Raw genomic sequence first — 15,179 nt, forward strand, 5'->3', positions numbered from 1 at the left:
CACCATACCCCACAAGGGGTCGGCCTGCAGGTCCAGGGCCAGGCAGAGAGGTGATACTGACCAGTACAAATACTTCCTTCCAGACAGGAAAAACAGTCCTCCTCTTGATAGGGATCTGTGAAAATGCTATGATTATTTTGGTTTTCATTAGGTTATTGAGGATATCATTGCAAACCAAGAAGAAGAAGAAAAAAACGAAAAGAAGAAAAAGAAGAAAAAGGAAAAGCAACCTAAGAAAACCAAAAAACAAAAGAAAGGAACCAAGGGAAAAAATAAGGTAAAATATTTGTATAAATTTTAGAAATTTGATTTCATTTTCTTTTTAGTGACTTTTTTGCTTTTGGTCAATGAGATATTTCCAAATCTGTTGGGATTGCAGCCATTTGTTTCCTGGGGAAACCATGTTATCTACCAACAGGTTTTCAATTTTTAAATGTTGATCAGCAATCCATTGCCACATTTTCTGTAACTTGTAAGTATCAATTAGGATCAGTCGTGGTTTCAACACTCAGATACCTCACATGTTGATTCACATATGTGATAGCTTTAAGTTTTCCTTCCTCAAAATAAATTATCCCACTTTTCTTTCCTCAGTGGTAAGAGAAGTAAAAATACTTAACAAACCAAGTAAACACTGGAAAGTCGAAATAATCATACTAATTTAACCAAAATGTGTTCATTCACATTTATCATCTAGCACTGACATCTGGATATATTTTAACAGAAGTATTTGTTACTAAAGGAAATCAGAGTTCACACAGTGTCATAGTGGGCCCGTCTTTCCCTCGTGTAGGGGGTTTGGAAGTGGAGATGGGATGAACTTGCCAGTAACTGGGGGGATCTTCATGGTGAAGCCTGCAGGAGAAGTGCACTCTCAGGGCCCATGTGCTCTCAGCATAAACTCTTTCTATGGGAAACGGATCTCAGGCTTGAAGATGATCTCATCCTAACACATAACTGTTTGAAGTGGAGTATGTTGTAGTCAGATACCACTTCACGGCTGACCAAACTCCAATCGGAATCAGCTCTGAAGAGTGCATCCTTAAAGACGTTTATGCAGCCAAGAAACATATGAAAAGAAGCTCATTATCACTGGTCATTAGAGAAATGCAAATCAAAACCACAATGAGATTCTATCTCATGCCAGTTAGAATGGTGATTATTAAAAAGTCTGGAAACAACAGGTGCTGGCAAGGCTGTGGAGAAATAGGAACACTTTTACACTGTTGGTGGGAGTGTAAATTAGTTCAACCATTGTGGAAGACAGTGTGGCGATTCCTCAAGGATCTAGAACCAGAAATACCATTTGACCCAGCCATCCCATTACTGGGTATATACCCAAAGGATTATAAATCATTCTATAAAGACACATGCACACGTATGTTTATTGCAGCACTATTCACAATAGCAAAGACTTGGAACGAACCCAAATGCCCATCAATGATAGACTGGATAAAGAAAATGTGGCACACGTACACCATGGAATACTGTGCAGCCATAAAGTGAATGAGTTCATGTGCTTTGCAGGGACATGGATGAAGCTGAAAACTATCATCCTCAGCAAACTAACACAGGAACAGAAAACCAAACACTTCTCACTCATAAGTGGGAGTTGAACAATGAGAACACATGGACACAGAGAGGGGAACATCACACACCGGGGCCTGTTGGGGAGTGGGGGGCAAGGGGAGGGAGAGCATTAGGACAAATACGTAATGCACTCAAGGCTTTAAACCTAGATGATGGGTTGATGGGTTCAACAAACCGCCATGGCACATGTATACCTATGTAACAAGCCTGCACGTTCTGCACATGTATCCCAGAACTTAATATTTAAAAAAAAAAAAAAATCATGATCCCGCTGTTACTCCAATCTGCATCAGCTCTCCAGAGTGGATTGGTAGAGGTTATGTGACCCAGCTCTGGCTCAGACAGCCACGGTCATGCTCCTCATGTTCCAAGGATGGTTCTGACCAGCACGCAGACTCACGAACTTCTGCGTGGGAGGAGCAGCTCCAAGGGTCTGGCAGACCGTGTCTGGGAACCCTGGTGCCAGGTCACAGTGGGAGAGAAAAGGGACAGCCTGTGCAGTCAAGTAGGACGAGCTACCTGAGTCAGAAGTTACAAGCAAGGGAGAAGGAGTAATGGTAAACATAAAATCACAGCACCCAAATCTGGCATAAACTCACAGTGTAGGCAATGGTAACAAAAGCCAACATTTTGGCCAAGCATAGTTGCTCACACCTGTAATCTCAGCACTTTGGGAGGCCAAGGCAGGCGGGTCACCTGAGGTCAGGAGTTCGAGACCAGCCTGGCCTACATGGTGAAACCCCATCTCTACTAAAAATACATACCTGTAATCCCAGCACTTTGGGAAGCCAAGACGGGTGGATCACCTGAGGTCAGGAGTTCAAGACCAGCTTGACCAACATGGTGAAACCCCGTCTCTACAAAAATACAAAAATTAGCCAGGCATGGTGGCAGGTGCCTGTAATCCCAGCTACTCAGGAGGCTGAGGCAGGAGAATCACTTGACCCAGGAGGCAGAGGTTGCAATGAGCCAATAAAGTGCCACCGCACTCCAGCCTGAGTGATAGAGTAAGACTTTGTCTCAAAATATATATATATATAAATGTAAAAGTAAATAAATAAATAAAAGCCAACCATGTGTTCAAAGCACTGGGCATGACTGCGGCTGGCCAGCTGAAGGCAGTCGTTCCTTTCACGTGCTCGGCTCCTGCACTGTGACCCACAGTGGATCTTCTGTCTGCCTCCATTTGTCTTCATCCCTTTCTTTAACCGCGTTCCACTGATGTTCACTGAATGAACAAAAGAAAAGAGACCCCGTACTGCTCATTTGGGGCACAACCCAACAGTAGATGCTGAGTTGGACCCATCCCCTTTCGGGACCAAGGCACTCAAGCACCTGGCTCCCCACATGCCAGTGCTGACACTCACAGCTCAATCCCACCCCAGGAATTGCTACAGTCTAAGGGAGCCACTGCAAGCAAGGTTACACCCCTTCTGGGGCAGGCTGCATCCAAGGATAGTCACGTGATAGTACCAAAACCCAGCCCCTCTCCTTGCCTGGACAACTCCGAGGGTTCTCCCAGCTTCTGCTGTTCCCTTGGGATCAGCTGACAGGTCTCTTGCAATTGCATCACAACTTAGCTTCTCCCTCTGCCCAGGGCTGCTTCCCTCCCTCTCTTCTTTCTGGCTGGTGTTCCCAGTAAACCACCTACATCCATCTCCATCTGAGTCTTTCCAGGGAACCCAATCTGGGAGACCACCTAGGGCCCTGTTGTTCTGTCTATACCACAGAAGTTCTAGCTTGTTCTAGAAAAAAATAAAAGCCCCCTGAATATACTTAATTTTAAAAGTCATACTCTTACTCTACAAGATAATTTTGAAGAAGTGCCTAAGAATAAAGAGAATTGGAAGCATTCCAATTTTATTCTAAGAATCTCTTCCTCTAAATATGCACGAGGGAGTTTTATACTTGCAAATTAAAAATTCGCTGTTAGTGAAGCTTGTTACGTATTAATCTGAAATTACCAGCTACACAATCTGGTCTTTGTTGGGTGAAAGTATTTTATTAACTAGCTATTAAAGAGTCACTTAACGATGAACAGTTTTGAACAAAAAGCAAAGTTTGAGAACATCAGCATTTATGAAATGCTTGTAAATGAAGGGGAAACGCCTTCAGAATCAGAAATGAAATTTTTCATGAAAAATGCAGGTCTGCATAGTGACAGTGTGATTATTAAAAGAAGAAAGGGTCATCTCTAATAAAAACTGATATATTTAAGTTATGCTGCTACACTTCTTAGAGATCACATTACCTTTTCCAGAGACTTTTTAAAAGTCTTACTCTGGTGTCAACCCTAGAGAACCTCAAACCATTCCTGAGACCAGTTATTCAAATGCTTTTGTGAGAATTGACATTTTGACCTAGAGCAAAAGGCACTATCATTCCTCGTGGTTAGAGGGCAAGGGAGAAGGCAGAGGAAAGTAGTTCTGTCTAACGTGTCTGGATGCTGGCTTATCCCAGCCCTCACAGGGCCCAGCTGCGTAATTGTGCTTTCAGTATTTTGATAAGACCACATATCAGTTGCCAGTTCTAGATGCATAATCAGAAAACTTGGAAAAGACCTTATATTTAAAAACAGATAGGATTATCTGAATATTTCAACTAACCTCTTTAAATGGAAAATAAGTTATTTTCTAAATATCACACAGGTAGAGAGCTAAAAGCTTTGCAAGTCCATGAGATAGTTACAAATTAACATAAATATGAACAAATCTATTATAAGTGCAAAAAAGTCATGAGAACTGCTGAACGTTTCAGTTGAATTTCACAATGAATCAGTGTTTCTGTGTGAATTTCTGATTTAATGCAGGGCTAGTGGAGTGAGAAGGAGCAGGGTTGTCATGGTGGATCTCTGTAATTGTACACAAGACCATTTTAGAATAAAATATCTTGTTATTAGTCATCTTGCATGCATTTGATCTTTTCATCAAGAAACTTGGTGAAACAGTTTAATGTTTAAAAGGTGAAAGTTTTCATTTCCTTATTTGGATCCATCTGGAGCCCCTCCATACTGAGATGCTGAAAGACAGAAGAAAATAGAACAGTCTGGGATGTTCGTCTTCAGCTCAGGGCTAGTGGAAGAGAAAACACAAAAGCACAGTAGTCCTGCCCAGTGGCTCACACCTGTAATCCCAGCACTTTGGGAGGCTTGGTCAGGAGGATCACTTGAGGCCAGGAGTTGGCACCCAGCCTGGGCAACACAGTGAGACCGCATCTGTACTGAAAGCAAAAAAAAAGAAGCGCAATAAATACATTCAAATATCAGGTTCTAAAAATTAGTCTCTCATTCATAGGCAAGAAAATGAATCTCTAGGTAAACTTCACACCTTACACAAGTATTAATTCAAAAATGGGTCATGGACTTAAACATAAAACTATGAAGCTTTGAAATTAAAAACATAGGAAAAACATCCTTAGAATCTAGAGCTAGGCAAAGAGGTCTTAGACTGGACACCAAAAGCAGGATCCATAAAAGGAAAAATTTATAAATTGGACCACATAAAAATCAGAAACTGTTGCTTTGTGAAAGGCCCAGTGAAGAGGATGAAAAAAAAAAAGCTATAGATGGGAGAAAATATTTGCAAACTATCTATCTGACAAAGGATTAGCACCTAGAATATATACAGAACTCTCAAAAAAAAAAAAAGTCTTTCTTTTGAGTCTTCAGTTTTAAATCCAAAATTGTTGTGGACTGCAGTTAAGGAATGCTCTGTGGAAAGCGCTTTAACAGAAGACAATGCTAGTGCCAGGAGGAGGACATTTTCTGCAAACTGATAGCAGTCCTGCAAAAGTGCCTTCAGTGCCAAAGTAATCGCCTTTGTCTCACAGTTGTGTGGACCTCACATTGGCTTTAGAAACAAAAGGAACAGTAACAGAGCACTATGCAATCATCCTTACAACTGTTTCCTCTGTTATTTTTCAAGCCACATGTTAGACCATTTGGAACAATTTAAAGTGGTATTGACCTGTCACATGATCACATGAACATTAATGAGTCTTCTCTAAATTCACTCCAGCCTCAAAATGATTTAACTTAGTGCTAAATTCTTCTGGAAAGACCCTTGGACCTTTATAGAGCACAATTCACAATGAAAGCATTTGTTTATCTGCAGTGCCAGCAGACCTAACTCTGACCACAGCTCCCCCTCTCCAATCCCTTGGCCCAAAGAGGTGCTCCAAATTGAACGATTAAGCCAACCACATTCTTAGGTTATTTTAGAACATTTCAAACCAAATTTTGCATGACTTTACAAAAATGGACAAGTGAATATCATGTGTTTGCAAAGGAAATTATCAGGAATGAGGGTGCCATCATGGAAGTGTATGTCTGGAGCATCTTCTGTGTCCACTGAAATACAATAAGAGAAGAAGACGGAAAGAAGTGAGAGGTTGGCATATGGGCAATAGAGATAATAGAGTCCTTAGCCTAGGGAACAGGGTCCCCATGGTTAAACATCCTGCAATTTTATGTAAACTTTCATGGGAAGGAACGTTCTCCTGGGGAAAAGGTGTGTGGGCTTTCTTCATGTTTTCAAGAGGTCCCTTTTATAAAATGCTCAAAAATCACTGCTTAGAGAAAGGACATATTTGGTTACACAGGCAAAGGGCCAAGGGAGGCACTGCATACTCAAAGGAGGGTGATGATCTTAGACACCAGAGTGGCAGGGGAGGCTTCATGGGGGATATGGAATGGCAGGAGACTCTTTCAGGAGCCTATGCTCATAGCCCAAGTCTGCCCACATCTCCCCATCTCCATGGCAACCACCTGACCAAGAGGCATTATTGCCTCTCAGGCTGCAACTGCACCAGCCTCCCAGCCAATGCCCCCACCTCCTCTCCTGCCATTCTACAGCCTGTTCCCCTGCAGCAGCTAGAGTGACCCAAAACTCTGATCAGCCTCTCTCACAGCGCTTGGAACTCAAGAGCTATGCAGTAATTATTTTTGAAGAGATGAATAAATGCTCAGATGAAAGATCTGCCCTGGAGTGAAAGTACTGGATATAAAAAGATGAAACAAACGCAAGAGACATAGTGAAGGATGCAAGAGATACCACAAAGGATGACTGGCATGACTGACAGGGTGTGGAAGAAACAGGAGGAGACCAAGGAGTTGAAGTGAACTCCAGGTGTCTTGATTGGAACAGAGGGAAGATTGAGGACAGACGGACTAGGGCTGGCTCTAGAGTTGTTGAGTCAAACCATTGTCTATGGTTCAACAGCTGGAAGTTCAGGACAAACTCAGGAGAGATAAAGACCGGTGGTATGGATCAGCACATATCCCTGCTCAGGAAAACTCTAGTTGAAGGTGGGGCATGGATGAGGTGTAGGAAAATCCGTGTGAATGGAGGCTGGAGAATCTGGATTACAGCCACATATTGAGGCAGGAGGAAGAGGTAAAACCAACTGGGGGATGGGAACAGCATGGAAGCCAGGAAGAAATCCAGCACCATGAACTTCCTATATAGTCTTCCAACTGGGAATTTCTGGAAGGATAAAAGGAAGGTTTTCCTTCTGCCTCCTGAGTCCCTCTGCCATAAGAAGTGAGAACTGGCTGGGCGCAGTGGCTCATGCCTATAATCCAGCACTTTGGGAGGCCATGACAGAAGGATCACTTGAATCCAGAAGTTCGAGACCAGCCTGGGCAATATAGGGAGACCCCCATCCCTACAAACAATTTTTAATAAAATTAGACAGGCATGATGGCGTGTGTCTGTGGTCCCAGCTACTCAGGCAGCTGAGGCAGGAGGCTCTCCTGAGCCTGGGAGGTCAAGGTTGCAGTGAGCTATGATTGCACCACTGCACTCTAGCCTAGGCAATAGAAGGAGACTCTGTCTCAGAAAAAGAAAAAAAAATTAGGCTCTACCAGCGAAATTTGATGGAGTGATGTCTCACAGGAAGTTCTCCACTCCCAGACATGGGTCCCTCGGCTTCCTGCCTCGGAAGTGCACAGGAAGCATCGTGGGAAGGCGAAGAGCTTCCCTAAGGATGACCCTTCCAAGCAGGTCCACCTCGCAGCCTTCCTGGGATACAAGGCTGGCATGACCCACATCGTGCAAGAAGTCAACAGGCTAGGATCCAACGTGAACAAGAAGGAGGTGGTAGAGACTGTGACCATTGTGGAGATACCGCCATGGTGACTGTGGGCATTGTGGGCTACGTGGAAACCCCTCAAGCCTCAAGGCCTCCGGACCTCCAAGACCATCTTCGCTAAGCACATCAGCAATGAGTGCAAAAAGCACTTATCTAAGAACTGGCATAAATCTAAGAAGAAGGCCTTTACCAGTTACTGCAAGAAATGGCAGAATAAGGATGGCAAGAAGCAGCTGGAGCAAGACTTCAGCAGCATGAAGAAATACTGCCAAGTCATCCACGTCACTGCCCACACCCATATGCATCTGCTTCCTCTGCACCAGAAGAAGGCCCCACTGATGGAGATCCAGGTGAACAGAGGCACCGTGGCCAAGAAGCTGGACTGGGGCCAGGAGAGGCTAGGGCAGCAGGTACCTGTGAACCAAGTGTTTGGGCAGGATGAGATGATTGACGTCTTCAAGGTGACCAAGGGCAAAGACTACAAAGGGGTCACAAGTCTTTGGCACGCCAAGAAGCTACCCTGCAAGACCCACTGAGGCTTGCACAAGGTGGTCTGGATTGAGGCATGGCATCCTGCCTGTGTGGACCTTCTCTGTGGCACGCGCTGGGCAGAAAGGCTACCATCACCACACTACAAGAAGATCAATCTGTGTGATCGGCCAGGGCTACCTTATCAAGGACGACAAACTGATCAAGAACAGTGCCTCCGCTGACCATGACCTGACTGACAAGAACATCAACTCTCTGGGTGACTTTGTCCCATAAGGTGAAGTGACCAGTGACTTTGTCATGCCAAAGGAATGTGTGGTGGGAACCAAGACGTGAGTGCTCACCCTCCACAAGTCTTTGCTGGCTTAGACCAAACGGTGGGCTCTGGAGAAGACTGACCTTAAATTTATTGACACCACTGCCAAGTTTGGCCATGGCTGCTCCCAGACCATGTAAGAGAAGAAAGTATTCATGGAAAGTATTCATGAAACCACTCAAGAAAGACCAAATTGCAATAGAAGATGGAGCTTAATGCCAGGAACAGATTTTGCAGTTGGTGGAGTCTCAATAAAAGTTATTTTCCACTGCAAAAAAAATGAGGAGTGAAAACTAAGGCTGTGATGGAGGCATTCAGGAGGTTCTTTAGAGAGAGAGGATCACAGGGAGTAAATGATGTAGCAGAGGTGAGAAGAAAGCTTGAGAAGAAAGTGTGGTCAGGTCACTCCAGAGAAACAAAACCAATAGGAGAGCGATATATAAAAAAATACATGTGGCCTGTGTGTGTGTGTGTGTGTGTGTGTGTATGTGTGTGTGTATATATATGTGTGTGTGTGTGTGTGTATATGTGTGCATGTGTGTGTATATATATCTCCTCTATGTCCTTTTATATTTATATAGAGAAAGATTCATTCATTATAAGGTATTGGTTCCTTCGGTTATGGAGCCTGCGAAGTCCCACCATCTGCCATCTGCAAAAAGGGGCCCCAGGAGAGCTGGTGGTAGAGTTCAAAGGCCAGAGAGCTGAGGGCCCATGTTGTAGATTCCAGCCCAAGTGTGAGGACTGGAGAGCTGGAGAGCCAGTAACCAGCTGGAGGCTTGCATGGCCCATGTGAGAAATGTGGTTTATTTCTTAGTACCATACTCATAACCAAGAAGATCTTTCTGACAAAAATTAACACAGATACCATCAAAGAAACTTGAGACAAATGTATTTAGGACATAGTTATACATTTTTAGACTTCCCACTGTAGATTCTCTCCTATCTCTTGTATTTCTTTTGTATTTCAGAGTAGCACTCTGCAGCCCTCAAAGCCACGAGGAACGTTGGTTCCCTAGTGCTGACGGAAATTCATGAGCAGAAAAGTAAAATGACAAGCTAAATGCAAGCTCAAAAATAGTGGAGATGCTTGATCTGTTTTTCAAGTTTAGTTGCATAAGCTATCACGTTGTTTGGTGCATGTTAATTTTTAAATATAGTTTTCAGGCATTATAGTTTCTGGGTTGGTTTTCACTTCTGAATCTAGAGAAATGGATAATTATTTCACTCTCAGATCAGTGGGAAATCATCAGCCTCTTCAAAATCGCTGGTGGACCTCTCCCCCACCCCAGGATACAGACCCAGAGGGGAGGGGCAGGTAATCTGAAAGCCGCGGAGTGATCCCTTTGACGTTTGAACTTGTATGTTAACGGATGTATGCGAAAATGTATACCTTCATTTCGAAAAATCTAACAGTTGCAGCCGTATTTGAATTTTTCCACAGCCCTACCAGTGTGAGATGTTAGCCATCCCTCAACAACCTACTTCAGATGCACATACTTTCCAATAGAAAATTTTCAACAAAACCTCCATGCATTTGAATCACTCTTTAAGCCAGGCAGGAAATTATAACAGTAGTTAACATTTGGGGAGGGCAAGAAGAGGGAGTGTGGTTTATCTCTGACTGCCCTTCTAATTTCACAAAGACAAATACAGAGGATAAGATATTTGATAACAAAGCCTCTTCTGGAAACATTTGCATTTGCATCTCTGCATCTCTCAGAATGTCCCATTGACTCTCAGTAAGAAACTTGAGAAACGTTCTCCATGCAGCATTTATCTGAGTTGTGTGAGGGACAAAGTTCATACAGTAACTGGAAACTTACAAAAAATGGTCAGTTTCCATAAGCCAGCTTTTTAAATATGCTCTAGTCCACCCTTATTCTCAGTTTCACTTTTCTCAGTTCCAGTTACAATGGTCAAGTGTGACCCATAAGTATTAAATGGAAAATTGCTGAGTTTTGAATTGTGCACCATTCTTCGCAGTGTTAATGAAGTCTTGCACCGTCCTGTCCCATCACATCATGGATGTGAATCATCCCTTTGTCCAGCATGTTCATGCCGTATACACTACCTGCCTGTTTCTATATAGGAAAAAGTATAGTGTATGTAGGGTTTGGTACGATCCAAGGCTTCAGGTGTGCACTGGGGTGGTGGAACGTGTATCCTACTTGGAGAAAGGGAGACTACTATCATCTAAATCAAATCAAGAGGCCTCCAAAAGTTTCTTTTTACTTAACAACTCCTTTGTCCTGAGTGATTTATAACTGATTGGGCATAAAAACAAAGTGAGAAGCCGATGAGAAAGCAACTGTCTGCTCTAAAGGAAGCTTTCTGTGTAGTTGAGCGTCTTAGCAGTACCCAGAGACCGGGCAGGTCAAGTCTCAGTGCTGCTGACTGTGATATTTAAGGAGTCCCAGAGAAAGCAACGCCCAGAAGACTGGAGCCATGGAAATGGCTCAGTTTGCAAAAAAGGAAAGAAAGTTGGATGCAACAAACCACAGATCATGGCATGCTGGTATGGCCAAGCAGAGAAAGCAGATGCTACAGTGACTCAACTCTGAGGTCGGTCTGTGGGTGAGAACACACTTCTCCCATCTGTCCATTACTTGTTCAGCCAGCAAGCCTGGAAAGCAGTGGAGATGGAAAATGGCAGAGGCGTGAATAAACACTCCCCTCCAGCAGCATGAGGTCACTTAGGTGGGCCAAATGTAAGAAACTGACGTTTCTTAGGTGCCATGGTCTGAATATAAGTGTTCCCCCACCTACAAAAAATTCATACATTGAAAGCTGATCACCAATGTGATGGTGTTGGGAGGTGGGGCCTCTGAGGGTGATTAGGTCCTGAGGGCAGAACCCTTGTGATTGAGATTAGTGCCTTTGTGAAGGAGACCCCAGAGAGCTACCTTGCCCCTTCTGCAGAGTGAAGACGGGGCTAGAAGGCACAGTCTCTGAAGCAGAGAGCAGCCCCCACCAGACACAGAATCTGCACCTGAATCTAGGACTTGCCAGTTTCTGGAACTGTGAAAAATACATTTCTTTTGTTTATAAGCCACTTAGTGTATAGTATTTTCTTATAGCAGCTTGAGCTGATCAAGTCATTAGGAATAAACACCTAAAAACCATTAGTATACTTTCAAGGCAGGAGAAATCTGTCTACATGGTATATGCATTAAAAAGGTAGGAGGACTTTGTCAACTCGGACTCATGGTGTGCTGGGAATGTCCAGACAGCGGCATAACTGCGGGCCACCTTCACATGCCGCAAAGGCCAAGGAGGTCACCGGCCATGGCTCCACCCATGACCATTAAACCAACACCGTTGCTTGACTGGGAGCCTGGGTAGCTAGAACAGTCCACAGGAGATGGCCAGGAGGGTGAACAATCTGGAAATCTCTTGAGCGATGGGGATAGGAGTCAGGAAGATTTCATCTGGAGCAGACTTAGGGCATGAAAAGGGTGCAGACTCCTGAGGCTCCAGGAACTGGGCCTCAGCTGGTGGAAGGGCAACTTCAATGAATCTGTGGCCTTCAGTCAAGCTGCCTGGGGTGGTTTTAAGAAAAAACGACTCCCAATGTCCACACACCTTGGAAAAGATTCTCACTTAATTGAGCATAATTGGTCTAGGGCAGAGCTGGGCATTGGATTTTTTTTTTTTTTTTTTTTTTTTTAGCTCTCCATTGGGTTAAGTCAGAAGAGTTGTCTGACAGTGGAGTGGGGCACCTGCCCTGTGTAGAGGAAGAGAGCATCAGAACTCGGGTCATGGCTGGCCTTCCTCACCTCAGGAAGTGGGCCAGAGTGTGCAAGGCCAGCCACAGCGGTGGGATGGGACCTGGGAAGGTGACCCCTGGTTTCTACTGGGGGAAACGTGTGTGTGACAGTTACAGGGAAGCCCTGGACCTGGGAACCACCCAGTAAAAGGCATCGGGGGAAGAGGGGCTGTGGTGTGGTGCAGTCGGGCCCCTGAGGCATAGTGAGCAAGTATCCGGGGACAGGAGGACTCAAGGATCTCAGAGGCAGGCCCCGTGCAGCTCTAGCAACCTAGCGAGTCCCACCCTTAGTAGCTGCTCAGGAAAGGTTCACAGGTAAACAGATAGGCTCATGCACCTTCATTTGTAAAAATCAAGATAAGGCCACAATGAGCAGAAAAGCAAACAAAATGAAGTTCAGCCCCACCAACTAAAGAAATACAATTTTTCAAAAATACCATGTTACGCCTATTCATCCAGCAAAACTTTTAAGTCATAAATTATGATTCTGCTATAGCAGATATACATCACATATGCATGCAAACTAGCCTGCTCCCAACCCCTCGAACCCCCATTCCAGCCAGAGTGATGTCCCAAGGGGCCAATCCCTTCACACCAGGCTCCTGAGTAGCTGCCCTGCTTGTAAGCCAACTCTAAGCTCCCTGAAAAGCACAGCTCATGGTCCTTTCAAGGGCCATCCTCTTTCTCTGTCTTTCCATCTCTGTCTCCCTGTCTCTCTTTTCCTCCCCACTTCTCTTCTCTCCCTCTCTCTCTCCCCGCACTGCAGCCTCATGTCTGCCCAGCCCCACGCAGTCCCCACAGCTGCTGAACCTCCTTCAGCCATCCCTGTGAGACACAGCCTCCCCATCTGGACTTGACACATGCTGTTCCTTCTGCTGGAAACACTTTGCCACACCTCAGTCTCCTTCCCTGGAGCCCTACCCCTCACCCTTCTCCTCTTCCTCCCCTTCATCCATCCCTAAGAGCACAGCCTCACCAGTGTAGGGGCTCCCAGAGACCAAACATAGAACAATCTGAGTATCCAAAACAAAAATGGCAATAATAGACAATAACATTGACAAAAAAGTAATAAAGATGTATGACTCCTTAGTGATACCTGGAAAGAGAGCGAGACAGACAGATGATAAATAGTATCTCTGAGGATAAATATACTAATGAAAGTGATTCTAAATTTCTCTTTCGTTCATGGATTCTCCCTCTTTCCTCCCAGGCCTTGCTTTATCCACTGCTGGTCTTTTCCTTGCTGCTCTGCAGGCTTTTCTCTAATGCCCGGGTCTCTTGGGAGCCAGGAATGGGGCATAGCTAACCCGAACTTTGAGTTCTAGGTGGGACTTTCTTACCAGAGAGCTTTGATTTAGTGTGAGCTCTGGAAGGTGGGTGAGCTGCGTCATAGGCTTTGGGTCCCCTGGTGTTTCTGGGTCCAGGTTCTCTCCCTGGTTCCCCGCTGGCGGCAGCTCCCCCTGCCTGGCTCATGGGCTGCAGTTCCAGGCAAGCCTGCCATGTCCCCACCTCCCCATGAAGTGAGAGTCCCCTCTGCAGCACCCTGGGCCTCCCCTGAAGCTCTTGTGATCCCGTTTCACATGTCTTCCCCGCTTCCTGGTGACCTGAGCAAATGCAAAGCTGAAAGACACAGTGGACTCAAAACAAAATACAAAGCTGAAAAATGCAAAGCTGAAAAAAGACACGGCGGATTCACAGGGGGACAGACCACAGATGAGAGTCAGCAGGGGCAGGAGGTGTGGCCTTTGAGTGAGCTGGTAACCATGGTCTCAGGGGTCCGTGGAAAGCCCCTGGGAACACTTGAGCCAGCAGGTGACTTGATCAGAGCTACAGTTGCCTCAGAAAGTAACTGAGGCAGCCAAGTGTGCCTTTGCTCCGGGTATAACCCAGCAGTGTCTTGGGAGGGAGAGCCACTGCCAGCCCTGGGCTGGGGAGGATTCGAGGAAGCCCTGGCTTTCCCAGGCACCTGGGGCATGCGCTGGGGAGAGTCCGATGGCTCCACACCCGGCCTCTTTTATTCCGATGGTTGTGTTTTATTCTCATGTGTATCAGGAAACCAATGTATCTACTATGGTTTCACCTTAGCAATAGAGAGTGCCTCCTTAAAGAACGTAAGTGAGTCTTTAAAGAAACGATGGTTCTATTGGTCAGGGATTTTCAGATCTGGCAAAAATCACGATGAGGGATGCAGTGAAGTAGCATGACAGTGGAGACATTTTCATCAACCCCAAGGAGACCCTGTACCCATTAAGCAGTCCCTCCCCTTCCCCCCTCTCTGCCCCACCCCTACCCCCTGGCCACCATTGATCTGCTTTCTGCCCGAGTTTGTCTGTTTTCATATAAACGAGATTATACACTGTGAGGCCTTTTGGGTCTGGCTTCACACTCTCAGCCTAGGTCTTCACGCTTCCTCCGCTCCGTAGCCTGTGTCTGTCTTCGTGTCTGTGTTCGCTCCTTTCTGTGGGTGAGTTCAGCATTTCATTGTGTGGAAATACCACATTGTGTTTACCCATTTATCCATGGATTGAGCCTATACTTTTCCTATTCTTGTTTCATTCAGCAAATGTCGCGCACAGGCCAAGCGGCCAGGCCACAGGGCTGTCGGGGTCGTTCCTGCCTGCTGTGTCTGGTGGGAAAAGCAGGCTATTCTGAGGAAATGACAGTCCTGCAACAAGGGCAGGAAGGCCATCGGAGAGGATTTCAGGAGGACGGGAGGTCTGTTCAGAGTCTGAATTCATCAGAAAGCATAGGAGAAGGGTGGCCTTCCAGGCGGATGGAACAGCAGGGTAAAGAGTAGGGCAGGTGCAGATGGGGTGGCCTTGTCAGCATCTCTGCGGTGATGGTGGAGGCAGGAGGTGGCAAGGACAAAGGCTGCAGAGGGGGGCAGGGGCACTCCTGGGGGACCACACCTGTGGGGGTGGTGTG

The 15,179-nt window shown here is 45.5% G+C and overlaps 1 protein-coding gene and 1 pseudogene across 1 annotated transcript in view; both read left to right on the top strand.

Moving 5' to 3' along the window:
- Positions 1-15,179, top strand: part of IQCA1 (IQ motif containing with AAA domain 1) — a 169,197-nt gene that overhangs the window by 83,318 nt on the left and 70,700 nt on the right. The window contains exon 8 of the mRNA XM_033229790.1: positions 152-277. Within this exon, the coding sequence (XP_033085681.1) occupies positions 152-277 (126 nt within the window). The remainder of the gene's footprint in view (positions 1-151; positions 278-15,179) is intronic.
- Positions 7,474-8,701, top strand: LOC117094341 (annotated as a pseudogene).

This window comes from Trachypithecus francoisi, unplaced genomic scaffold, assembly GCF_009764315.1.
Source record: "Trachypithecus francoisi isolate TF-2019V2 unplaced genomic scaffold, Tfra_2.0 Lachesis_group13, whole genome shotgun sequence".
Taxonomy (NCBI): Eukaryota; Metazoa; Chordata; class Mammalia; order Primates; family Cercopithecidae; genus Trachypithecus; species Trachypithecus francoisi.